Raw genomic sequence first — 26,969 nt, forward strand, 5'->3', positions numbered from 1 at the left:
TATATGCAGACAGCCTGTTGTGTTTGCTTATTTTCATGCCTTTGCTGCCTTTTTTTTACATTTATACCGGCCTTTGGGTCAAGGAAGCGGCTGTAGCATCACATGGGGCAGGGTAATGGGCGGAGTGGGTGGGGAAATGGGCGGAGTATAGGCGAATCTGGCCTTATAGGGGGTAAACCATCGGCAGAGAGGGTCAGGGATGGAGGCATTCGTAGGGTATTACAAATTTACTGGCAATTTAATAACGAGGGGGTGGGGCAGACCGGGCGCCTATAGATGGGGGGGGGGGGCGCTGGGGGTAACTGTGGGGCATAGTAACGCCTTGTGCGGGGACGGGGGAAGGAAGAGCCCACAACCTTCAGATCTTGTGTGAATGTTTCAGACTGACCCCCACACATTTGTGCCCTCAGCTCATAAGTGATATAGGGTTTCCACCTGTGATGTCACTGACCTGCCCCCATGATGTCACTGGCCACTCCTCCCTGCCTCCTGTGAGTAACAAGCTAGCAGAGGGGGCAACCCTAGAGTAATAGTGTAAGTGTTTGCCAGCTGGAGTTGCCATGGGGCAGCTATTTTACTGACCTGGTCAGCACAATACCAGTGATGGCCCCAACATTTCACCTCCAGCATGCCCAGTAAGAGCCCTGATCCACCCCATTCCACCTCTCTTGTCACACAATATCTGGCCAGCCAATGACTGTTAAGTGATTGACCCTCATACTTTACCACCCTTGGGCAAAGTTCTTTACACCCACCAAAAAAGATCTAGGAAAAGGAGGAGATACTGACCAAAAAAGTAAAAAATTGGGTGGGTTCAGGTCTAGCCCCTCCTCCTCTCCCCTCCCACGACCTTACACTGCCGACTTGCTTCTTCCAGCTTCTGAATTTATAGGCACATGCCGGCTGACCCCACCCCCTTTGTGATGTCATTGACAGGGCAGGTCAAGAACTGGTTTATAAATAGGGGGGGAGAAGTTGGGTTGGGCCAGCCAATGACTGTTAAGTGATTCACTCTCATACTTTACCACCCTTGGGCAAAGTTCTTCACACCCACCAAAGAAGATCTATGAAAAGGTAGAGATACTGACCAAAAAATGTAAAATTTAGCGGGTTTCGGGTCTAGCCCTTCCTCCTAGTTGGGTAGGGTTAGGGTTGGGAGATGGCGGTTAGGGTCGGATGAGGCTTAAGTTTTTCTTGACCCGCTCATCACTAATCTCTTTCCCCCAAGTGACCCATGGAGAAAGCCCATCATGAATGTATTTAATGTCCTCTCCATTTACCCTTTCAGGTAACAACCTGGATGCCATCCACGACATCACTGTGGCCTACCCCCACAACATTCCTCAGACCGAGAAGCATATCCTAAACGGGAACTTCCCCAAGGAAATCCACTTCCACGTCTGCAGGTACCCGGTCAGTAGCCTGCCCGTCTCCAAAGAGGAGCTGCAGCTATGGTGCCAGCAGAGGTGGAAGGAGAAGGAGGACCGCCTACGTGCCTTCTACCAAGGAGAGAGATACTTCGATGCCACCAGGCGCAGCCGAATCCCACCTTGCAAGTCCGAGCTCCGCGTCCACCTAATAAAGATGGCGTCGCTGCTGTACTGGACGCTGTTCCCGCTGGCTATGATTGTACTCTTGTACCTGTACAGCCCAGTGCGGTGGTACTTCCTGGTCACTGTGGTCATCTTTGTCCTACAGGAGAAGATATTCGGTGGACTTGAGCTCATTGAGTTGGCGTGCCACAGATACTACACCAGGAGGTATAAGAGAGGGTGAGCTCTGTGGCCGACCTCACAAGGGCTTTTGCATGGAAGTTTTTTGATTTTTATCCATTATTTTCCCAAGGAACATGTTCGACATAGGAATAAACAGACAGAGAATTAGTAAATTTCACACCGATCAATGATGAATAACCGGCCGGCCTTCCTTTACTTCCTTAAAGTGACGCTCTCATCACAGCAAAACCTTTTTATTTACTCCTGAAATCACACGGAATATTTATGTAACTAGAGTAGGGTTGTAGCCATTTTGGATTCGCAAATATCTCATTTTGTTTCTGTGCCTGTCTAATTCATTCCAGTCTCGCGCTGAGTGTAGGTCTAGCAGTCTCTGGTATCACCTTTAAACCCTACGGCGCCAACAGATAAAGAGTAACTGCCATCGTATGTGGTCAATTGCCCCTTTTTTTGTTTTTTCATTTAATTTTATACGCACTGTAACATAGGGCTGTGCCGTTTCCTGTCAGGTGATCAGGTTGTTTTTTTATTTAAGAGGGTGGTTCACCTTTACATAAGCAACTTTTCAATTGGTCTTTATTTTTTTTATAGTTTTTGAACTATTTTTGGCTTCTTCTTCTCTTTGCAGCTTTTGAATGGGGGTCACTGACCCCGGCAGCCAAACCTTATTGCTCTGTGAGGGTCCAGTTTTATTGTTATTGTTACTTTTTATAACTTCTTTTTCCATTCAGGCCCTCTCCTATTCATATACCAGCCTCTCATTCGAACCGCTCCCTGGTTGCTAAGGTAGTTTGGACCCTAGCAACCAGATAGCTGCTGAATAAAAAGTGAAATAACTAAAAAAGTAGAAATAATAAAAAAATGAAGACCAATTGCAAATTGTCTCAGAATATCACTCTCTACATCGTAACAAAAGTTTATTCAAAGGTGAACAACCCCTATAAGAGGAAAATGTAAATTATATTTGTTGTCATCGACTCATGTCCCACTAAGAGTTTGCTCCATTGGTGGAAACACCTGTCACCGGCCGGGGTGGCAACTGCCTGTAACCAGCGGTCACGGTGGGATTTTTGGTTTCGATTTAACTCTAAGGCAGGTAACTTAAGGGGCGAGAGTCGTTTCCACTGAAGGAGCAAACACTTAGGGGCAAATTTAATTAAAAAAGGTGTTTTCATATTTTTTTTTGATGACCAACATTGCCTACAGTAGGATTCTGGAAGTCAAGAACAAATGGGGGGGTCTTGGGTTAGACATAGCAGTGAGACAGCCGTACTGCATCTAGCACCTCCCCCGATAATGGTGGGTGGAGCCTGAAACAGGCAGTTTGTGTGGGTGTTCTGTGTATCTAGGTGTGTTGTGCCTTCACTGATTCTAGGGTAAGTGGGCGGGGCCTGTAACAAGTAGTTCGTATACGGTGTTCCCGGAATCTTTGCTTTTCGAGTTTCATTCGTGAAGCAGAACTTTGCCTTTAAGCGAATATGGACAGACCTCTAGCCGACCGCGAAACTTGTGTTAGAAATTCACAAAAAAACTATTTCTGTGCGTGGCGTTGGTTTATTTGCCCTTTATACTGTCTCTTGGCTACTGATTAATTTCTACAGTTTCCTTATATATGAAAAGTATTATGAATTGTGTTGCAATTAGTTCGGTAACCCAGAGCAACCAATCAGAAGTGTGCTTTTATTATTTAGACTGCGCTAGATCAATACAAGCCAGCTGCTGATTGGCTGTTACTGATTGGGGCAGTCTTGATCCCCATCCTATGTATATTCATGTGTAGTTATTGTTTAGAGAATGTTTTTTTGTTTTTTTTTGCATAAAATTTGCATATAATCATGAGTTGCCGTTGGTGACCAAGTTGACCAATCAGACACATTTTTAGCATAGAGTTAATCATGCCATCTTTGGTTCAAATACACAGCCATTATTCATATTGACATCTTTGCATTGTAGGATGCCAGCCAATCCCTGTCTAGTGGGTGGGCAGACCTGACCTGACTGGGAACTGTAATACAATACATCTTTTCCTGTCTGAGGGAAGAGCTGTGATTGGTTGCCCACAACCCTCCTGTGCATCTAGGGAATGAGTGTCAGGACCCTTCTTCATCTTCTCCTTCTCCTCCTTCTCATCCTTCTCCTCCTTCTCATCCTCCTTCTCCTCCTTCTTCTTCCCAATAAAAGCTCCCCACTCTGTCCATCTGGACCAAGTTGTCATTTTATTATAGCTTTTATTGGCCACCTTAAGAAGAAGAAGGTGGGTTCTGAAACTCATTCCCTAGAGCAGTGATCCCCAACCAAGTTGCCATCTTATTGCCTTTTTATGGGGTACCTGTAGGTCTTGCCTGGCTGATATATGTCCAGAAATTGGCCAGGTATCTATCAGCCAGGCAAGCCCTACAGGTACCCCATAAAAAAAGCAATAAGATGACAACTTGGTCCAGATGGACAGAGTGGGGAGCTTTTATTGGCCACCTTAAGAAAGAATAAGAAGAAGGTGTGTCCTGACACTTATTCCCTAGGAGCAAAGGAGGGTGTGGGTAACCAATCACAGCTCTTCCCTTAGGCAGTTTGGAAATCATGTTGAACGAGGACCACATTGGCATGTTGATATGGTCCTCATCTAATGGGTATCTGTTGACCCATGCCCTGATCCTGTTATCCTAAGAAGAAGGTGGTGGGTCTTGACACTCACTCCCTAGAAGCACAGGAGGGTGTGGGTAACCAATCACAGCTCTTCCTTCAGGCAGGTTTGGAAATCATGTTGAACGAGGACCACATTGGCATGTTGATATGGTCCTCATCTGATGGATCTCTGTTGACCCATGCCCTGATCCTATAGGCCTAATTAGGCCGGACCCAATGGGCCAAGTCAGACAGGCGACCTCACCAGATGAGCAAGTCAGGGCCACATTTAAACCAGGAGCCCAGTAATATTTCCCATGGGCCACTTGATGAGAGAGAATGGAAGGTACAGTGAGTCCCTAACCCGTTGCAAGGACAATCTGAGAATTTCTCATATAATTCAATCGCTCAATTATGTTGACAATCAACTCAAAAATATTTCCCAGACTTGTATAAATGCGAGAATAAAATCCACGATGGGGTATTTTTGTGCAACGTTCCTGCCCCCCTGGCTTAGGGCGTAGCTTGACCTTCATCTACTGTGCCCAACTGCTATGGCACAAGCCGTCCAATCAGCAATAAGAAGGCACATTAATGAAACCTTCCCGTCCCAACATGGTCGCCGCCCTGTAGCAGCTGCAGTTCATGGGCAGAAAGGAAAGTTGTTGCTTTGCGTTCGTTACTTGATGTTCCTGTTGAGATAAAGAAGCGCGCTGCTAAATTGCAATTGCCGTCTCTTTGATACAAATGCTTTTTGTTATTGCGGGTTGTCATCGCTCTCTCTGATGTTCCTGGGCTTCTGCAACTTTGTAGTCATGATTTTAAAGGGATCAAATAAGTTGGAAGTCTTTGAAAGTGCATTATTGGCCTGTACGGTGGGGGGGAGGGGCCCTTCCTGCCTGTATGTCATTTGCATAATAAAGATGGAGAACGTCAGCCTGGCAACGAGTCCTCGTCTGAACGTTCTCTCTCAGTAAAACCATCTTCTCCAGCCTTATGGGGGATTAATGGCCAAGGCAGGGGCCCCCAAAGGGTTTCACCTGATAGGGAACAATATGGACCTATTTGCTTTCCTAGATACACGGGAAAGTGGTGCCTGAAGGGCAGTAGGGTGATAATGGGGTTGATGCCCTACAGGTTCTTGGAACCATGGCTGAACGACTGTTAAGATTTAGGGGGATGTTCCACATGGGTGTAGACATAGGACTAGGTCTAAGGGCTAAGGTCTAGGTCTAGGACTAAGTTGGGTATCTGTATTGGCCCAGACCTTAGTTCTATTAATGGTGGCCATCTCAAGCATCTATCCAGGTAGCCACAGGCAGATCTCTGTGTAGGACTCTGAGGGGATTCTTAGAGTTATTGGTGGCACCTTCAGACTTGGGGTCCACAAGGAAACCTTAGAAAGGGAACTGGCCCCACACACATGTATAGCCACTCTTTGGCCGGGTCCCCAAATAAATAAGAAGATCTTTGGCCACCAATGTGGACATATTAGAACTTGGTATATTGTGTAACTGTTGCTGGATATTTTCAGTATATACAACTATGACTTGAAACCTGTAGACCACCAGCTCTTCCCAAACTGTAACTGGTGTCCGACTGGTCCTTCTAGGGCCCCCCCGAGTCCCAGATACGCAGGGCCCACCCTAAGAGCTGCATCACTAGGGCCTCCAGGTTGGCAATAGGTTGGTGGAAATCACGACCACCGGACATCAGGGCCCCCCTAAGAGATTCCTGGCCTGCAAGCTGGTGGGTATTCCATCCTATACATTAATTTCCCCTTTAACTGGGGGACTAATCCACCCCCCAAAAGGGGCAACTGTTATTATGTTTTTGTGTGGTATTTTAGAAAACATTTCGGCTTATTATGTTTTATATTATTTAGTATTTTCCTTCGACAGCTTTCGAGTGCAGAACTGAAACAGTTACCGGGTTGCTAGACTAGAGTGCCCTAGCAACAGCCATTTTGGCAAAGAATGTTCACCAGGGCTCCGTCCAATCACTGGCCACGGAAACGTCCCTTCAATAAGTTCCGCTGTGGAATCGCTACCTCTTTCCTTGTTGTCTTTGCTCGGTGGGGTGGGTATAATGGCGGGTATTTACTGTGTGTCACATGACTATTCTTGTCCCACTGGAGACCCAAGGGCCCCCTGGAGGGCCACACCTCCCACTAGGACCGGGGCCCACAGGGATTTCTCTTGGGGTCCCCTCGGGGACACTCTGATGCTGTATTTCTGTCCCCCCAGTGTTTATTCTATGCCAGAGCCAATGGGGGGAACCATCACCAAAAACTGCAAATATTTGTTATTATTTAATAAATATCAGTTCTGTTTTATTCTCCTGAGTCTTTTGTCGCATTCGGAGTCCATATTCTACGGCGGGGGGGCCACAGAGCTCCCCCCAATCTTTACATTGGAATCACCAACCTATATATACAAACGCCCTTTTTGGGGTCCACAATTTGGGACATTTCCATGGAAACTGGGACCAATGAATTTAAGTGTATGGGAATGCTATAGGGGAGGGGCGGTGATACCGCAGGGGCGGGGCTATGTCCCATGTCAATCAAAGGAAAGTCCTAGAGTTTTGAGCCCGGGAAGGGCTGTCTGGGTCAGAACCGGTCAGGTTATTTTCCAACCATTGTTTAAATAATGAATTTTTCAGGGAATTGAGGCCACGGCTCTGATTAACATCTCGGCCCCAAACCGTCTCGTGATTACGCCAATAGAATAGGTTGGGAATAACTGACATCTCTGCAATTAGTGATTAATTATCCCCTTGGCCCCCCGTGCCCCCAATCTGCGGCGGTGACTCTGGCTATCAGCGTATAAGGAAAATGGAATAAATATCTCCAGAGACCTGCTGGGAGGGTAAATTCGTTACTGCCCCCCCCCAGCCAGTCCAAAGTATGGGGGGCATTATGGATGCACGTTGGGCACTGTACTGGCACATCCCCCCGAGTGCCCCCCACCCAGTCAATGTGCTACTCCCCAAAGCCAGACCATTGCAAGCTATCTGCCCCCCCAGCCCCTAATTATCCAACCGCACAATTAATCCTGCCTGGAAGAGTTAGTGGTGGACATGAATCCTGGAAGGATGGGGAGAGGCAAAGAGCAGATCTAATGATCCAACGCCTGAATAGTGTCCCACTAGGCGCCCCATAGTAACCACATTGTCTTGGATTCCCTGTCCAAAAACACTTGTGCCTAAAGCAGGTGCATCTGTCGCTCTCCCCCAATCCCTCCATGGCCCAAGTGCCCCTCTCCCCCAATCCCTCCATGGCCCAAGTGCCCCTCTCCCCCAATCCCTCCATGGCCCAAGTGCCCCTCTCCCCCAATCCCTCCATGGCCCAAGTGCCCCTCTCCCCCAATCCCTCCATGGCCCAAGTGCCCCTCTCCCCCAATCCCTCCATGGCCCAAGTGCTCCTCTCCCCCAATCCCTCCATGGCCCAAGTGCCCCTCTCCCCCAATCCCTCCATGGCCCAAGTGCCCCTCTCCCCCAATCCCTCCATGGCCCAAGTGCCCCTCTCCCCCAATCCCTCCATGGCCCAAGTGCCCCTCTCCCCCAATCCCTCCATGGCCCAAGTGCCCCTCTCCCCCAATCCCTCCATGGCCCAAGTGCCCCTCTCCCCCAATCCCTCCATGGCCCAAGTGCCCCTCTCCCCCAATCCCTCCATGGCCCAAGTGCCGCCCTCCCCCAATCCCTCCATGGCCCAAGTGCCGCCCTCCCCCAATCCTTCCATGGCCCAAGTGCCGCTCTCCCCCAATCCCTCCATGGCCCAAGTGCCGCCCTCCCCCAATCTCTCCATGGCCCAAGTGCCGCTCTCCCCCAATCCCTCCATGGCCCAAGTGCCGCCCTCCCCCAATCCCTCCATGGCCCAAGTGCCACCCTCCCCCAATCCTTCCATGGCCCAAGTGCCCCTCTCCCCCAATCCCTCCATGGCCCAAGTGCCGCTCTCCCCCAATCCCTCCATGGCCCAAGTGCCGCCCTCCCCCAATTCCTCCATGGCCCAAGTGCCGCTCTCCCCCAATTCCTCCATGGCCCAAGTGCCGCTCTCCCCCAATCCCTCCATGGCCCAAGTGCCCCTCTCCCCCAATCCCTCCATGGCCCAAGTGCCTCCTCCCCCAATCCCTGCATGGCCCAAGTGCCTGTTTGTCCAATTGCCCCCCTTTCCCATTGTCCGTGCCGTGTGGGAGTAAAGTAAGGAGCCAATGGCCACTCACTTGGTTCCAGTTCAGCGCAGGGTTCAGTTTTGCATTAAAGTTTATTCAAATTTCTCTCATATGAAAGAATTTCTAGAACTATTTCAGATCCCAACGTTCCAGCTCCTATTGTTCATTTCATCCTGTTTTCTATTAATGGGGTTGTTTTATTTAATTAATCCCACGTCCCCCAAGACCCATTCCGCTTTCTATGGAATCACATGACAGAGTTCGATATTAAAATCATTTTATATAATGAACACAATCTGGCAGCGCGTTTCGCTTGCGGTGATTCTGGAACTGGGAGCACATGTTCCGCTATTCGCTGACTCACTCGCTTTCCACTGGTTTGTGTATTTAGTGGGAAAAGTTTATCCTAATTATAAATAACAGATTTTATTTACGGGCTCCCAGGCTAATTATAAAACAGAGAAATATTTGGGAACCAAAGTGGCAAATGTAAGCAAAGTTTTATGGGACTGGGTCTGGGTACTGAGGTTATACAGATAGCTAGAGTCTCAGCCATAAAGCAGGGCAGGACTGCTGCTTACAATGGGGGGGATCAGATAGGATCTGTGCCACTGTGACAGAATGCTCTGTTATACAGATAGCTAGAATCTCAGCCATAAAGCAGGGCAGGACTGCTGCTTACAATGGGGGGATCAGATAGGATCTGTGCCACTGTGACAGAATGCTCTGTTATACAGATAGCTAGAATCTCAGCCATAAAGCAGGGCAGGACTGCTGCTTACAATGGGGGGGATCAGATAGGATCTGTGCCACTGTGACAGAATGCTCTGTTATACAGATAGCTAGAATCTCAGCCATAAAGCAGGGCAGGACTGCTGCTTACAATGGGGGGATCAGATAGGATCTGTGCCACTGTGACAGAATGCTCTGTTATACAGATAGCTAGAATCTCAGCCATAAAGCAGGGCAGGACTGCTGCTTACAATGGGGGGGATCAGATAGGATCTGTGCCACTGTGACAGAATGCTCTGTTATACAGATAGCTAGAATCTCAGCCATAAAGCAGGGCAGGACTGCTGCTTACAATGGGGGGGATCAGATAGGATCTGTGCCACTGTGACAGAATGCTCTGTTATACAGATAGCTAGAATCTCAGCCATAAAGCAGGGCAGGACTGCTGCTTACAATGGGGGGGATCAGATAGGATCTGTGCCACTGTGACAGAATGCTCTGTTATACAGATAGCTAGAATCTCAGCCATAAAGCAGGGCAGGACTGCTGCTTACAATGGGGGGATCAGATAGGATCTGTGCCACTGTGACAGAATGCTCTGTTATACAGATAGCTAGAATCTCAGCCATAAAGCAGGGCAGGACTGCTGCTTACAATGGGGGGATCAGATAGGATCTGTGCCACTGTGACAGAATGCTCTGTTATACAGATAGCTAGAATCTCAGCCATAAAGCAGGGCAGGACTGCTGCTTACAATGGGGGGGATCAGATAGGATCTGTGCCACTGTGACAGAATGCTCTGTTATACAGATAGCTAGAATCTCAGCCATAAAGCAGGGCAGGACTGCTGCTTACAATGGGGGGGATCAGATAGGATCTGTGCCACTGTGACAGAATGCTCTGTTATACAGATAGCTAGAATCTCAGCCATAAAGCAGGGCAGGACTGCTGCTTACAATGGGGGGGGATCAGATAGGATCTGTGCCACTGTGACAGAATGCTCTGTTATACAGATAGCTAGAGTCTCAGCCATAAAGCAGGGCAGGACTGCTGCTTACAATGGGGGAGGATCAGATAGGATCTGTGCCACTGTGACAGAATGCTCTGTTATACAGATAGCTAGAATCTCAGCCATAAAGCAGGGCAGGACTGCTGCTTACAATGGGGGGATCAGATAGGATCTGTGCCACTGTGACAGAATGCTCTGTTATACAGATAGCTAGAATCTCAGCCATAAAGCAGGGCAGGACTGCTGCTTACAATGGGGGGGGGGGGGATCAGATAGGATCTGTTATACAGATAGCTAGAATCTCAGCCATAAAGCAGGGCAGGACTGCTGCTTACAATGGGGGGATCAGATAGGATCTGTGCCACTGTGACAGAATGCTCTGTTATACAGATAGCTAGAATCTCAGCCATAAAGCAGGGCAGGACTGCTGCTTACAATGGGGGGATCAGATAGGATCTGTGCCACTGTGACAGAATGCTCTGTTATACAGATAGCTAGAATCTCAGCCATAAAGCAGGGCAGGACTGCTGCTTACAACGGGGGATCAGATAGGATCTGTGCCACTGTGACAGAATGCTCTGTTATACAGATAGCTAGAATCTCAGCCATAAAGCAGGGCAGGACTGCTGCTTACAATGGGGGGATCAGATAGGATCTGTGCCACTGTGACAGAATGCTCTGTTATACAGATAGCTAGAATCTCAGCCATAAAGCAGGGCAGGACTGCTGCTTACAATGGGGGGGTCAGATAGGATCTGTGCCACTGTGACAGAATGCTCTGTTATACAGATAGCTAGAATCTCAGCCATAAAGCAGGGCAGGACTGCTGCTTACAATGGGGGGGGATCAGATAGGATCTGTGCCACTGTGACAGAATGCTCTGTTATACAGATAGCTAGAATCTCAGCCATAAAGCAGGGCAGGACTGCTGCTTACAATGGGGGGGGATCAGATAGGATCTGTGCCACTGTGACAGAATGCTCTGTTATACAGATAGCTAGAATCTCAGCCATAAAGCAGGGCAGGACTGCTGCTTACAATGGGGGGGGATCAGATAGGATCTGTGCCACTGTGACAGAATGCTCTGTTATACAGATAGCTAGAATCTCAGCCATAAAGCAGGGCAGGACTGCTGCTTACAATGGGGGGGGATCAGATAGGATCTGTGCCACTGTGACAGAATGCTCTGTTATACAGATAGCTAGAATCTCAGCCATAAAGCAGGGCAGGACTGCTGCTTACAATGGGGGGGGATCAGATAGGATCTGTGCCACTGTGACAGAATGCTCTGTTATACAGATAGCTAGAATCTCAGCCATAAAGCAGGGCAGGACTGCTGCTTACAATGGGGGGATCAGATAGGATCTGTGCCACTGTGACAGAATGCTCTGTTATACAGATAGCTAGAATCTCAGCCATAAAGCAGGGCAGGACTGCTGCTTACAGCATAGATGTAACTAAGGTAGGTAGCCAAATGAGTTGTTTCTGAGCCACATCTGTTCCGGGATTTCTCCCATTTAAAGGGAAAGCGTCATTGGATTTTGTCACTAATCTTTCACACGTGTGAGTCCCACGGAATTATTTCTGCTCAGTAACTTGTCCTTGGAAAACTCTCAGCTCAGCAAATATTTAATGGAACGGAAAATGTATTAATATTTAATGCCCTATGACCTTTTTATTATATATTATTTATTTATTTTAATATTTATTTACTTCCTTTCTGAATTTTACCTTCTTTTTGTCCCTTTCCTTCTTGCCCTCACCCTGTCCCCTGCCCTGTGGGATCCCAGTTGCCTTTATTTTGTAATTTCTCACTATTCTATTGGTTCTTCAGCCAGGCCTGGGCTGGATTAGGTGAATGGGGGGAGACATATCCAGTGTTGTAATTGGTTATAGTGAGTTTAAGGGGGGTTTCCCTAGATCCCAAGACTCACTCAGAAGAGCGCACAAAGCAGGAAGGCCTGTTGGGTCCTACAATGGCTGGGTTAGGGTTGGGCGCGAGTTAAGGTTTGCGGGTTAGAGTTGGGTGAGGGTTAAGCTTTTGCATGTTAGAGTTGGGTGAGGGTTAAGGTTTGCGGGTTAGAGTTGGGTGAGGGTTAAGGTTTGCGGGTTAGAGTTGGGTGAGGGTTAAGCTTTTGCATGTTAGAGTTGGGTGAGGGTTAAGGTTTGCGGGTTAGAGTTGGGTGAGGGTTAAGGTTTGCGGGTTAGAGTTGGGTGAGGGTTAAGGTTTGCGGGTTAGAGTTGGGTGAGGGTTAAGCTTTTGCGTGTTAGAGTTGGGTGAGGGTTAAGGTTTGCGGGTTAGAGTTGGGTGAGGGTTAAGGTTTGCGGGTTAGAGTTGGGTGAGGGTTAAGCTTTTGCGTGTTAGAGTTGGGTGCGGGTTAAGGTTTGCGGGTTAGAGTTGGGTGAGGGTTAAGGTTTGCGGGTTAGAGTTGGGTGAGGGTTAAGGTTTGCGGGTTAGAGTTGGGTGAGGGTTAAGGTTTGCGGGTTAGAGTTGGGTGAGGGTTAAGCTTTTGCATGTTAGAGTTGGGTGAGGGTTAAGGTTTGCGGGTTAGAGTTGGGTGAGGGTTAAGGTTTGCGGGTTAGAGTTGGGTGAGGGTTAAGGTTTTGCGGGTTAGAGTTGGGTGAGGGTTAAAGTTTGCGGGTTAGGGTTGGGTGAGGGTTAAGGTTTGCGGGTTAGGGTTGGGTGCGGGTTAAGGTTTTGTGGGTTAGAGTTGGGTGAGGGTTAAGGTTTTGCGGGTTAGAGTTGGGTGAGGGTTAAGGTTTGCGGGTTAGGGTTGGGTGAGGGTTAAGGTTTGCGGGTTAGGGTTGGGTGCGAGTTAAGGTTTGCGGGTTAGAGTTGGGTGAGGGTTAAGGTTTGCGGGTTAGGGTTGGGCGCGAGTTAAGGTTTGCGGGTTAGAGTTGGGTGAGGGTTAAGCTTTTGCATGTTAGAGTTGGGTGAGGGTTAAGGTTTGCGGGTTAGAGTTGGGTGAGGGTTAAGGTTTGCGGGTTAGAGTTGGGTGAGGTTAAGGTTTGCGGGTTAGAGTTGGGTGAGGGTTAAGCTTTTGCGTGTTAGAGTTGGGTGAGGGTTAAGGTTTGCGGGTTAGAGTTGGGTGAGGGTTAAGGTTTGCGGGTTAGAGTTGGGTGAGGGTTAAGCTTTTGCGTGTTAGAGTTGGGTGAGGGTTAAGGTTTGCGGGTTAGAGTTGGGTGAGGGTTAAGGTTTGCGGGTTAGAGTTGGGTGAGGGTTAAGGTTTGCGGGTTAGAGTTGGGTGAGGGTTAAGGTTTGCGGGTTAGAGTTGGGTGAGGGTTAAGGTTTGCGGGTTAGAGTTGGGTGAGGGTTAAGCTTTTGCATGTTAGAGTTGGGTGAGGGTTAAGGTTTGCGGGTTAGAGTTGGGTGAGGGTTAAGGTTTGCGGGTTAGAGTTGGGTGAGGGTTAAGGTTTTGCGGGTTAGAGTTGGGTGAGGGTTAAGGTTTGCGGGTTAGGGTTGGGTGAGGGTTAAGGTTTGCGGGTTAGGGTTGGGTGCGGGTTAAGGTTTTGTGGGTTAGAGTTGGGTGAGGGTTAAGGTTTGCGGGTTAGGGTTGGGTGCGGGTTAAGGTTTTGTGGGTTAGGGTTGGGTGAGGGTTAAGGTTTGCGGGTTAGGGTTGGGTGCGAGTTAAGGTTTGCGGGTTAGAGTTGGGTGAGGGTTAAGGTTTGCGGGTTAGAGTTGGGTGAGGGTTAAGGTTTGCGGGTTAGAGTTGGGTGAGGGTTAAGGTTTTGCGGGTTAGAGTTGGGTGAGGGTTAAAGTTTGCGGGTTAGGGTTGGGTGAGGGTTAAGGTTTGCGGGTTAGGGTTGGGTGCGGGTTAAGGTTTGCGGGTTAGAGTTGGGTGAGGGTTAAGGTTTTGCGGGTTAGAGTTGGGTGAGGGTTAAGGTTTGCGGGTTAGGGTTGGGTGAGGGTTAAGGTTTGCGGGTTAGGGTTGGGTGCGAGTTAAGGTTTGCGGGTTAGAGTTGGGTGAGGGTTAAGGTTTTGCGGGTTAGAGTTGGGTGAGGGTTAAGGTTGCGGTTAGAGTTGGGTGAGGGTTAAGGTTTGCGGGTTAGAGTTGGGTGAGGGTTAAGGTTTGTGGGTTAGAGTTGGGTGAGGGTTAAGGTTTTGAGGGTTAGAGTTGGGTGAGGGTTAAAGTTTGTGGTTAGAGTTGGGTGAGGGTTAAGGTTTGCGGTTAGGGTTGGGTGAGGGTTAAGGTTTTGCGGGTTAGAGTTGGGTGAGGGTTAAGGTTTTGCGGGTTAGAGTTGGGTGAGGGTTAAGGTTTTGCGGGTTAGAGTTGGGTGAGGGTTAAGGTTTGTGGGTTAAAGTTGGTTGAGGGTTAAGGTTTGCGGGTTAGGGTTGGGTGAGGGTTAAGGTTTGCGGGTTAGAGTTGGGTGAGGGTTAAGGTTTGCGGGTTAGAGTTGGGTGAGGGTTAAGGTTTGCGGGTTAGAGTTGGGTGAGGGTTAAGGTTTAAGGGTTAGAGTTGGGTGAGGGTTAAGGTTTGCGGGTTAGGGTTGGGTGAGGGTTAAGGTTTTGCGGGTTAGAGTTGGGTGAGGGTTAAGGTTTTGCGGGTTAGAGTTAGGTGAGAGTTAAGGTTTACGGGTTAGAGTTGGGTGAGGGTTAAGGTTTGTGGGTTAGAGTTGGGTGAGGGTTAAGGTTGTGGGTTAGAGTTGGGTGAGGGTTAAGGTTTGCGGGTTAGAGTTGGGTGAGGGTTAAGGTTTGTGGGTTAGAGTTGGGTGAGGGTTAAGGTTTGTGGGTTAGAGTTGGGTGAGGGTTAAGGTTTGCGGGTTAGGGTTGGGTGAGGGTTAAGGTTTATGGGTTAGAGTTGGGTGAGGGTTAAGGTTTGCGGGTTAGGGTTGGGTGAGGGTTAAGGTTTGCGGGTTAGGGTTGGGTGAGGGTTAAGGTTTGCGGGTTAGGGTTGGGTGAGGGTTAAGGTTTGCGGGTTAGGGTTGGGTGCGAGTTAAGGTTTGCGGGTTAGAGTTGGGTGAGGGTTAAGGTTTTGCGGGTTAGAGTTGGGTGAGGGTTAAGGTTTTGCGGGTTAGAGTTGGGTGAGGGTTAAGGTTTGCGGGTTAGAGTTGGGTGAGGGTTAAGGTTTGCGGGTTAGAGTTGGGTGAGGGTTAAGGTTTTGCGGGTTAGAGTTGGGTGCGAGTTAAGGTTTGCGGGTTAGAGTTGGGTGAGGGTTAAGGTTTTGCGGGTTAGAGTTGGGTGAGGGTTAAGGTTTGCGGGTTAGAGTTGGGTGAGGGTTAAGGTTTTGCGGGTTAGAGTTGGGTGAGGGTTAAAGTTTGCGGGTTAGGGTTGGGTGAGGGTTAAGGTTTGCGGGTTAGGGTTGGGTGCGGGTTAAGGTTTTGCGGGTTAGAGTTGGGTGAGGGTTAAGGTTTTGCGGGTTAGAGTTGGGTGAGGGTTAAGGTTTGCGGGTTAGGGTTGGGTGAGGGTTAAGGTTTGCGGGTTAGGGTTGGGTGCGAGTTAAGGTTTGCGGGTTAGAGTTGGGTGAGGGTTAAGGTTTTGCGGGTTAGAGTTGGGTGAGGGTTAAGGTTTGCGGGTTAGAGTTGGGTGAGGGTTAAGGTTTGCGGGTTAGAGTTGGGTGAGGGTTAAGGTTTGTGGGTTAGAGTTGGGTGAGGGTTAAGGTTTTGCGGGTTAGAGTTGGGTGAGGGTTTAAGTTTGTGGGTTAGAGTTGGGTGAGGGTTAAGGTTTGCGGGTTAGGGTTGGGTGAGGGTTAAGGTTTTGCGGGTTAGAGTTGGGTGAGGGTTAAGGTTTTGCGGGTTAGAGTTGGGTGAGGGTTAAGGTTTTGCGGGTTAGAGTTGGGTGAGGGTTAAGGTTTGTGGGTTAAAGTTGGTTGAGGGTTAAGGTTTGCGGGTTAGGGTTGGGTGAGGGTTAAGGTTTGCGGGTTAGAGTTGGGTGAGGGTTAAGGTTTGCGGGTTAGAGTTGGGTGAGGGTTAAGGTTTGCGGGTTAGAGTTGGGTGAGGGTTAAGGTTTATGGGTTAGAGTTGGGTGAGGGTTAAGGTTTGCGGGTTAGGGTTGGGTGAGGGTTAAGGTTTTTTGCGGGTTAGAGTTGGGTGAGGGTTAAGGTTTTGCGGGTTAGAGTTGGGTGAGGGTTAAGGTTTGTGGGTTAGAGTTGGGTGAGGGTTAAGGTTTGTGGGTTAGAGTTGGGTGAGGGTTAAGGTTTGCGGGTTAGAGTTGGGTGAGGGTTAAGGTTTGTGGGTTAGAGTTGGCTGAGGGTTAAGGTTTGTGGGTTAGGGTTGGGTGAGGGTTAAGGTTTGCGGGTTAGAGTTGGGTGAGGGTTAAGGTTTGTGGGTTAGAGTTGGGTGAGGGTTAAGGTTTGCGGGTTAGGGTTGGGTGAGGGTTAAGGTTTATGGGTTAGAGTTGGGTGAGGGTTAAGGTTTGCGGGTTAGTGTTGGGTGAGGGTTAAGGTTTGCGGGTTAGGGTTGGGTGAGGGTTAAGGTTTGCGGGTTAGGGTTGGGTGAGGGTTAAGGTTTGCGGGTTAGGGTTGGGTGAGGGTTAAGGTTTGCGGGTTAGGGTTGGGTGAGGGTTAAGGTTTGCGGGTTAGTGTTGGGTGAGGGTTAAGGTTTGCGGGTTAGGGTTGGGTGAGGGTTAAGGTTTGCGGGTTAGGGTTGGGTGAGGGTTAAGGTTTGCGGGTTAGGGTTGGGTGAGGGTTAAGGTTTGCGGGTTAGAGTTGGGTGAGGGTTAAGGTTTGCGGGTTAGGGTTGGGTGAGGGTTAAGGTTTGCGGGTTAGTGTTGGGTGAGGGTTAAGGTTTGCGGGTTAGGGTTGGGTGCGGGTTAAGGTTTGCGGGTTAGGGTTGGGTGAGGGTTAAGGTTTGCGGGTTAGAGTTGGGTGAGGGTTAAGGTTTATGGGTTAGAGTTGGGTGAGGGTTAAGGTTTGCGGGTTAGAGTTGGGTGAGGGTTAAGGTTTGCGGGTTAGAGTTGGGTGAGGGTTAAGGTTTGCGGGTTAGAGTTGGGTGAGGGTTAAGGTTTGCGGGTTAGAGTTGGGTGAGGGTTAAGGTTTGCGGGTTAGAGTTGGGTGAGGGTTAAGCTTTTTGCGTGTTAGAGTTGGGTGAGGGTTAAGGTTTGCGGGTTAGAGTTGGGTGAGGGTTAAGGTTTGCGGGTTAGAGTTGGGTGAGGGTTAAGCTTTGCGTGTTAGAGTTGGGTGCGGGTTAGGTTCGGGTGGTTGGGTGGGTTAAGGTTTGCGGGTTAGAGTTGGGTGAGGGTTAAGGTTTGCGGGTTAGAGTTGGGTGAGGGTTAAGGTTTGCGGGTTTAGAGTTGCGGTGAGGGTTAAGGTTTGCGGGTTAGAGTTGGGTGAGGGTTAAGGTTTGCGGGTTAGAGTTGGGTGAGGGTTAAGGTTTTGCGGGTTAGAGTTGGGTGAGGGTTAAAGTTTGGCGGGTTAGGGTTGGGTGAGGGTTAAGGTTTGCGGTTAGGGTTGGGTGCGGGTTAAGGTTTTGTGGGTTAGAGTTGGGTGAGGGTTAAGGTTTGCGGGTTAGGGTTGGGTGCGGGTTAAGGTTTTGTGGGTTAGGGTTGGGTGAGGGTTAAGGTTTGCGGGTTAGGGTTGGGTGCGAGTTAAGGTTTGCGGGTTAGAGTTGGGTGAGGGTTAAGGTTTGCGGGTTAGAGTTGGGTGAGGGTTAAGGTTTGCGGGTTAGAGTTGGGTGAGGGTTAAGGTTTTGCGGGTTAGAGTTGGGTGAGGGTTAAAGTTTGCGGGTAGGGTTGGGTGAGGGTTAAGGTTTGCGGGTTAGGGTTGGGTGCGGGTTAAGGTTTTGCGGGTTAGAGTTGGGTGAGGGTTAAGGTTTTGCGGGTTAGAGTTGGGTGAGGGTTAAGGTTTGCGGGTTAGGGTTGGGTGAGGGTTAAGGTTTGCGGGTTAGGGTTGGGTGCGAGTTAAGGTTTGCGGGTTAGAGTTGGGTGAGGGTTAAGGTTTTGCGGGTTAGAGTTGGGTGAGGGTTAAGGTTTGCGGGTTAGAGTTGGGTGAGGGTTAAGGTTTGCGGGTTAGAGTTGGGTGAGGGTTAAGGTTTGTGGGTTAGAGTTGGGTGAGGGTTAAGGTTTTGCGGGTTAGAGTTGGGTGAGGGTTAAAGTTTGTGGGTTAGAGTTGGGTGAGGGTTAAGGTTTGCGGGTTAGGGTTGGGTGAGGGTTAAGGTTTTGCGGGTTAGAGTTGGGTGAGGGTTAAGGTTTTGCGGGTTAGAGTTGGGTGAGGGTTAAGGTTTTGCGGGTTAGAGTTGGGTGAGGGTTAAGGTTTGTGGGTTAAAGTTGGTTGAGGGTTAAGGTTTGCGGGTTAGGGTTGGGTGAGGGTTAAGGTTTGCGGGTTAGAGTTGGGTGAGGGTTAAGGTTTGCGGGTTAGAGTTGGGTGAGGGTTAAGGTTTGCGGGTTAGAGTTGGGTGAGGGTTAAGGTTTATGGGTTAGAGTTGGGTGAGGGTTAAGGTTTGCGGGTTAGGGTTGGGTGAGGGTTAAGGTTTTGCGGGTTAGAGTTGGGTGAGGGTTAAGGTTTTGCGGGTTAGAGTTAGGTGAGAGTTAAGGTTTACGGGTTAGAGTTGGGTGAGGGTTAAGGTTTGTGGGTTAGAGTTGGGTGAGGGTTAAGGTTTGTGGGTTAGAGTTGGGTGAGGGTTAAGGTTTGCGGGTTAGAGTTGGGTGAGGGTTAAGGTTTGTGGGTTAGAGTTGGGTGAGGGTTAAGGTTTGTGGGTTAGAGTTGGGTGAGGGTTAGGTTTGCGGGTTAGGGTTGGGTGAGGGTTAAGGTTTATGGGTTAGAGTTGGGTGAGGGTTAAGGTTTGCGGGTTAGGGTTGGGTGAGGGTTAAGGTTTGCGGGTTAGGGTTGGGTGAGGGTTAAGGTTGCGGGTTAGGGTTGGGTGAGGGTTAAGGTTTGCGGGTTAGGGTTGGGTGCGAGTTAAGGTTTGCGGGTTAGAGTTGGGTGAGGGTTAAGGTTTTGCGGGTTAGAGTTGGGTGAGGGTTAAGGTTTTGCGGGTTAGAGTTGGGTGAGGGTTAAGGTTTGCGGGTTAGAGTTGGGTGAGGGTTAAGGTTTGCGGGTTAGAGTTGGGTGAGGGTTAAGGTTTGCGGGTTAGAGTTGGGTGCGAGTTAAGGTTTGCGGGTTAGAGTTGGGTGAGGGTTAAGGTTTTGCGGGTTAGAGTTGGGTGAGGGTTAAGGTTTGCGGGTTAGAGTTGGTGAGGGTTAAGGTTTTGCGGGTTAGAGTTGGGTGAGGGTTAAAGTTTGCGGTTAGGGTTGGGTGAGGGTTAAGGTTTGCGGGTTAGGGTTGGGTGCGGGTTAAGGTTTTGCGGGTTAGAGTTGGGTGAGGGTTAAGGTTTTGCGGGTTAGAGTTGGGTGAGGGTTAAGGTTTGCGGGTTAGGGTTGGGTGAGGGTTAAGGTTTGCGGGTTAGGGTTGGGTGCGGGTTAAGGTTTGCGGGTTAGGGTTGGGTGAGGGTTAAGGTTTGCGGGTTAGAGTTGGGTGAGGGTTTAAGGTTTATGGGTTAGAGTTGGGTGAGGTTAAGGTTTGCGGGTTAGAGTTGGGTGAGGGTTAAGGTTTGCGGGTTAGAGTTGGGTGAGGGTTAAGGTTTGTGGGTTAGTGTTGGGTGCAGTTTGAGTTTTCCCTGACCCACACATCATTACTGTGACCAAGAATAAGAGAACAAGGAAGCGGCAAGACTGAAACTGCAAGTGGAGCCAGCAATTCCATAGAAACGGGGGCACAGGGGTAGGTCTATATCTCCTTTATACAAAGTTAAAGGCAAAATAATTTCACCAATTGAGTGACCCAGATTGACTGTCACGCACCCGGTTTCTGGATTTTGGTTAATTGATGGGGGTGGGGGGCGAGTTGCTCGTCATGGCCGTGCCCACCTAAAGGGTTAACCAAAAGAATTCAGGGGATACCATTTCAATATTAGGAAATCCTTGGCTTTTCCTGAATCAATGTGATTCCTCTCTCTTCTTCTCTATGGACCAGTTAAGGTCACCAGTGTCGGAGATGGAATTTTTCCAGCCATGAGTTGGCGGGAGTGGGTTCCGCCCCCACTGAGCCTCTTCCTCAAATTAGAATAATCCCTGGCTGATGACTAATAAAGAATGTTAATCACTCGGCTAATCGCTTTATCTTAATCCGGGGGAATTTGGCTTTCCCTCCTCGCCATAACGTGCGCAGAGCACAATCCGCCCCGTGACTCCTGTGGGGCTTTACAGAAATAGCTCCGGCGCCCAAAATAGCGATGGGCGCCATTGGCTCAGGGTGGCGAGTCTCCCTCAATAGGAAAGGGGTTTAGGGTTTAACTGGAGGGACACAGTAGGGCAGGGGTTCCCGAGCTGTGGGGGGGCTTGGTTGGAGCAGTGGGAAGGGGGCTCAGCCAATTAAGATGAGAATTGGGAAGAATGGCCATCTACGCAAGAAGGTTGATTAGGGGGAAGTTTGGGGTGAATATTTGCCATGATTGATATTTTTGAAATTGTGACTGAATGACTGAGGCGCCAATATTTTGTATCCATTTTTATTTTATGACCTAAGGGAGGGGGGGCCTGACACACAGGTTGGACCTTCAAGGGGAACTTTGGCCAAAGATTGGACCTTCATTTAGATCTTAAACTGAAACAACTGCTGAAAGGTTGTGCGCTCAGCCCAACCATGTAGAAATGCAAAGAGCATTCATTAATGAGTAGCGGTGAGCAAATTTTCGCCAGGCATGGATTCGCAGCGAATTTCCACATTTCGGCATTGGCAAATTATTTTGTGAAACTTCCGTGAAAATTCGCCGCAGAAAAATTCATTGCACGTAATTGTCGTGTGTCAAATTGGGTGTGGTCACATCACAAAAAAGGGCTCGGTCGCGTCAAATTGGACGTGCTTGTGTAAAAAAAAAAAGACGTGGTTGCATCAAAAAAGCGCAGGCGACAAAAAAATAGATGCAGGTGACAAAAAAATAGACGCGGGCAACAAAAGATAGACGTGGGCGACAAAAAAATAGACGCGGGCAACAAAAAAATAGACGCGGGCGACAAAAAATAGATGCGGGCGACAAAAAAATAGATGAGGTCGACAAAAAATAGATGCAGGCGACAAAAAAATGGATGCGGGTGACAAAAAAATAGATGCAGGCGACAAAAAATAGATGCGGGCGACAAAAACATTGTGCAACAAATGTGTTTCGTGAATTTTTCACAGATTCGCTCATCACTATTAATGAGCCCCAAATGCTGAATGTGACTGATAGGACAGTGGCTGAAGGCTGTGAGTTATAGTTGAGCCACGTATGAAAGGAGGCCGACCCAAGTTTTTGCTCTTTTTTTGAAAAAAAAGCAGTTCTTTTGGGTTTCTTTGTGCTCTGATCTCAGATTCTCTTTGTGAAGATTCATTCTGCAAACATTTATATTAGAATCCAAAGGAACCAGAACCTGGTGGTGGTGGGTTCTCTGCCAGACACGTGCCTCTAGATATGAGAAGGAACCGACCTTCTAGTAGAACATGAGTTCCCCCCAGAGAGCATATATGGAAGAGCAGAGGTCTATCTTTTTATTTGATCTCCATGAACCTTGACGTTATTTGTGTGTTCAATCCCTGGGGCAGGAAAAGTCTGAGCCTGAGCCTGAGTCTGAGCCTGAGTCTGAGCCTGAGTCTGTGTCTGAGCCTGAGTCTGAGCCAGGGTAGTATATCTACTGTTTTGTAGACATTTCATTACCAAGTTGGCTTTATCCTGGAAACAACAGCGGTCGGAATGAGCTTAGGGCAGACCAGAAGAACAGAAAAAAAATCCCACCAAGAACGATCCAGTTTCATGATCTATCTCTGGATAGCGATTGCTGGGTTGCCCTAAGCTGGCCATACATTATAAGATCCGCAGGGTCACCAAACAAGGGGATCTTGCCATGATTTTGGCCACCTAAGGGCTGATCTCTAGGGCCAAACGATCAGATCACAACTACCGTGATATAGACCATCGGGACGAAGGGCACTTAGTGAGCCAATGAGGTCACCAATCCAACGGGAAATCGGTGCAAGATCCCGGCAATATCTAACGATGAAGCTGATTTAATTACATTTCCTACATACAGCCCGCTGCTTGCAGTAGACAAATTCCGTTTAACCCACAGAAATGTGAATGTTATTTACTTTCAGGCGATTAGGTGCAACCAATAAAGACTGTGATAGCGCTAATTTACAAAAATAAACCGTTGCACTAAATGATACAATAGCAATTAAGCTGATTTTCTGCCACATTCCTGCTGATTAAACTCCAAACCGGCAAAGCCTTTCCCCCAGCGGCGAGCATCGGGGGGGCCATTTTATATGATCCGTCTAATGTATTACTCACTCGTCAGGGGGAGCAACGCTAACGAGACCTTCATTATTCAGAAGGTGCAAACTCCAAACGGCCAAACAAACACCACTGATTTTAGTCTCTTTTTTAGCAAACTTCCCCCGAGCCAATAATAAATCACTAATTTCTGGCTGATAATTTGTCCTACAGGAGAAGAAACCAACGATGGTTCCTGGAGAGAAAATATTCCTTTGCCCAAAGTTTTGCTGATGTCTTTTTTAATTTCTTTACAGAATGTTTTGAAATTTAGAAATTTCCCATGGGGGAGAACCTGACCTCAAGGGCCCCCGTATACTTATCTGGGCCAGTTCTGTCAGGGTCTCCTCATATACCTCTCCCACCACGAGCAGAAGAAAGCCAGCTGGCAACATCATGGGTGTCTACCTTGCTCAGGCTCAGGCTACTTGACTTGCACAGCCGAGCAGTGGGATAGGTGTGTGTGCAGCTCGAGTTGGTACTATGCCTGTCTGCCACCTTCAGAATTTAAGAGAAGTCTATGAAGCCATAATGGCCAAATGAGCCTGTGTCCCACCTGGAGTTTTCCCAGTATCCCAGTGGGCCACTCCAACCCTGCATAACTTCAAGGGATAATATTTTGGCCAAAACCTTTGCCCCATCACTGATTTCAGGTCTACACCACTTAAGGAGGCCTTACATGGGCAGATTTGAGTCCTTCAGACCAATTCAGCTGCATATCTGCCCGTGTAAGGGGACGTCTGACAGGCCTTCCCTACTAATATCTGCCAGAAAATCGGCCAGGTGTCGGTTGGGCAGGTTTTTCCAGTCGGATTAGGAACCACATCTCACTCTGATGACTCCTATTTCCACCTTTGTTGACCCAAGGGCCAAACAATCAGACTATGAAGCCACAATGGCCAAATGAGCCTGGGTCCCACCTGGAGTTTTCCCAGTGAGCCAGTCCAACTCTGCTTAGCTTCAAGGGATAATATTTTACCCAAAACGTTTGCCCCATCACTGATTCCGGGGCTACATGGGCAGATTTAAGCTGCCGATTCAAGTCCTTCAGACCAATTCAGCAGTTAATCTGCCCATGTATATGGGGACAGGCCTTCCCTAATAATATCTGGCAGATAATTGGCCAAGCGCCGATTGGGCAGATTTTTCCCATTGGATTAGGAACCACATCTCACTCTGATGACTCCTATTCCTGTCCTTGTGGGCCCAAGGACCAAACAATCAGACTATGAATGGCCAAATGAGCCTGGGTCCCACCTGGAGTTCTCCCAGTATCCCAGTGGGTCAGTCCAACTCTACTTAGCTTCAAGGGATAATATTTTGCCCAAAACGTTTGCCCCATCACATTCGAGGTCTACACTTCTTAAGGTGGCCTTACATGGGCAGATTTAAGCTGTAGATTAAAGCTCTTCAGACCAATTCAGCAGTTTATCTGCACGTATATATGGGGACCCCTGATAGGCCTTTCCTACTAATATCTGGCAGATAATTGGCCAGGTGTCCATTGGGCAGGTTTTTCCCATTGGATTAGGAACCACATCTCTCTTTGATGACTCCTATTCTCATCATTGTTGACCCAAGGGCCAAATGGTCAGATTATCCACCTTGGGTGGATTTATCGGTGGAAAGATCCACTCGTTTGTCGATGATTGAACCTTACAAAGTGTGTTTTACTTACTCTTTCCAGTGACACAAGAACAAAAAAAATTGTAACCGCCCAAACCCCAGATTCTCTGTTCCTGAAAGAACCACAAGCAGTTCGGATTCAGAAAATAAGCCTCGAGTTAATGAAAACATGAGCTGCGGTGAGTTTATTTTTAATTCCATGAGTGCTTCCCCCTGCCCCCCCAACTTGGCACGGTCCATGGAGAAAGACGCTGGGAATCTAAATCTGCACCTCGTTATTCTACGGGTAAAAGCGGCGAATAAGCCCACGCCGTTCTACTCCAACGTCCCAAGCCAGAATTCTTGCAGCTTCTCGCAGTCACTAGGAGGGAACATCTGGGGCAAAGGAACCGGCTGCTCCTATATCGGCGGGACGGGAGCTCTCCATTAATGAGTCCCTAGTTAGTAGGCCAATCTTGTCCCATTTTCGCTCTCGGCAGGAATACATTAATTCACAAAACTTTCATAAAGAAATCTAGGCAAATAAGAATGTGCTTTCACTTCTCTAATTTAAATTAGGGATGCACCACTTTTGATTGTTTTTACATGCCCAATACAGTTACCACAATTAAGTTGCGCACCTAGAAAACCCTGTATATTATTCTGCAGAAGCTTGATACCTCAACTGGAATAACAGCACCGTCAGAAGCTCCCTTCCGTTGTTTAGATAGCACAGCTGCCATTTTAGGCTTGTGTCGTTCATAAGCTCCAGCTTGTCAGCTCTGGCTGCGTGGATCGCTCAGATTTACACGAATGCTAAGTATGGGTGGGGGGAGGAGAGTAGTGGAGAATGGGGAGTGGGGAGGAGGAGGTTAATGTCGGAGGGGAGGATGAGGAGCAGAAGAAGAAACGTGGTTAAACTGCGTCCGTCTGCCCCTTGAAGGATTTGTTCTTGAGCAGTGAGAGAAGTATCTGACACGAGAAGAACATAGTGACAGAACAAGCAGACAAGACAAATCCTGTGTTCTTTCTTACAGATGTACTCTCTTGTGGAGCTGCTATATGGCTGTATGATTACGATAGAACCTTTGCATGATAAGCTTGATCGCTAAGTTTGTACCTTTGCCTTCTCTTAATGGTACGATCACTGTGAGGAAGCTTACGAAAGCTCTCACTTTGCGATGCATCTCTGATAGTAACGCGAGCGAAAATGTTAAAATTGGCACAGAAAGTTTAGTCAGGTGATGTGGACTTGGGAGTAGGGCAGTGTGAACCCGTGGAGTGCATATCACTAGGACGAATTCGCGTCTCTCCAAGGTGAACCTCCCTAATATCCCTATTATGGTTACAATAGGTCGACGGTAACCTTTATTCAAGATATATTATAAGGCAAACTCGCTCAGGGTGCTTATTAAATGTCCCTATATTGTTACAATAGGGGCACTTATACTCGTATATTATGGAGATCTTGTAAAAACTATAGTTACGGTAGGGGGGGCACTTTATATCGACTATAATAATTATAAGACTCCTTCGGGGGCTATGAAAAGTATCACCTATAGTTACGAATAGGGGGCACTTATATTCTACTATATTACTTATAAGGAACCCTCGAGGGCTTTATATATATCCTATATGTTACAATAGGGGCACTTTATTCACTATAATATTATAAAGGAACTCCCTCGGGGTATTATAAATATCCCTATATGTTACAATAGGGGGCACTTTATTACCTATATATATTAATAAAGGAACCCTCGAGGGGGCTTATAATATCCCTATATGTTACAATAGGGGGGCACTTTATTCACATATAAATATAAGGAACCCTCGGGGCTTATAATATCCCTATATGTTTACAATAGGGGGCACTTTATTCACTATATATTATAAGAACCCCTCGGGGGCTTATAATATCCCTATATGTTACAATAGGGGGCACTTTATTCACTATATATATAAGGAACCCCTCGGGGTTATAATATCCCTATATGTTACAATAGGGGGCACTTTATTCACTATATATATAAAGGAACCCTCGGGGGCTTATAATATCCCTATATGTTACAATAGGGGGCACTTTATTCACTATATATTATAAGGAATCCTCGGGGGTTATAATATCCCTATAATGTTACAAATAGGGGGACTTTTATTCACTATATATTATAAGGAACTCCTCGGGGGCTTATAATATCCCTATATGTTACAATAGGGGGTCACTTTATTCACTATATATTATAAGGAACTCACTATCCGTGCAATAGGGGCTACTAATTCACTAATTATACCCTATCCTAAATCTCCTAATCATAAAGGGGGCGGATTATACTTCCTATAACACCAATACTTATGGATATAATAAGTCGAACTCTCCAGAAGGGACTATCATAATCCCCAATAGTACCATAGAAGGAGTTACTTTCTACTATGCAACTCTATAATATTTATAAGGAACTGCCTCCCAGTACGAGGCTTTATCTGAACTATAACTGTATAATATCCCTATATGTTACAATAGGGGTCATTTATTCATAACATATTATATAGGAACTCCTCGGGGTGCTATAATATCATATCACAATAATCGGTAATCTATGTTACAATGGGGCTTTAATTTCTTCTTTTGGATTACAACTTCAGATTCACATATATTAAAAGGAAACCCTCGGGGGCTCTATAATATCCTATATTACAATAGGGAGACACTTTATGATACACGTACTTATCATATTAGGAATCTCGGAGGTGCTTATAATGAAAGAATCTATATGATGTTACAATAGGGAGCACTTTATTCACTATATCTATTAAGAACCCTCCGGTGGGTTTATAATATCCCTATTTTACATGAGGTACTTAGTTCTACCT

General features: G+C 47.8%; 2 protein-coding genes across 3 annotated transcripts in view; both read left to right on the plus strand.

The window, feature by feature from the left end:
- Positions 1 to 6,693, plus strand: part of lclat1 (lysocardiolipin acyltransferase 1) — a 93,883-nt gene extending 87,190 nt beyond the window's left edge. Inside the window, 2 exon segments of one of the 2 annotated variants that reach the window (NM_001142045.1) lie at positions 1,289 to 3,384; positions 4,274 to 6,693. In NM_001142045.1, the coding sequence (NP_001135517.1) occupies positions 1,289 to 1,776 (488 nt within the window). In that variant the 3' untranslated portion in view covers positions 1,777 to 3,384; positions 4,274 to 6,693. 2 annotated transcript variants of the gene reach the window in all.
- Positions 6,694 to 7,603: 910 nt separating this feature from the next.
- On the plus strand, positions 7,604 to 8,557 carry LOC116410871 (vegetative cell wall protein gp1-like). The gene has a single exon (XM_031902228.1). The coding sequence runs from the start codon at positions 7,604 to 7,606 to the stop codon at positions 8,555 to 8,557; it is 954 nt and encodes a 317-aa protein (XP_031758088.1).
- The last annotated feature ends 18,412 nt before the right edge of the window (positions 8,558 to 26,969 follow it).

Source organism: Xenopus tropicalis, chromosome 5, assembly GCF_000004195.4.
Source record: "Xenopus tropicalis strain Nigerian chromosome 5, UCB_Xtro_10.0, whole genome shotgun sequence".
Classification (NCBI taxonomy): domain Eukaryota; kingdom Metazoa; phylum Chordata; class Amphibia; order Anura; family Pipidae; genus Xenopus; species Xenopus tropicalis.

Coding starts and splice junctions, on each gene's coding strand:
- LOC116410871 (XM_031902228.1), top strand. CDS start 7,604: ATGGCCCAAGTGCCCCTCTCCCCCAATCCCTCCATGGCCCAAGTGCCC.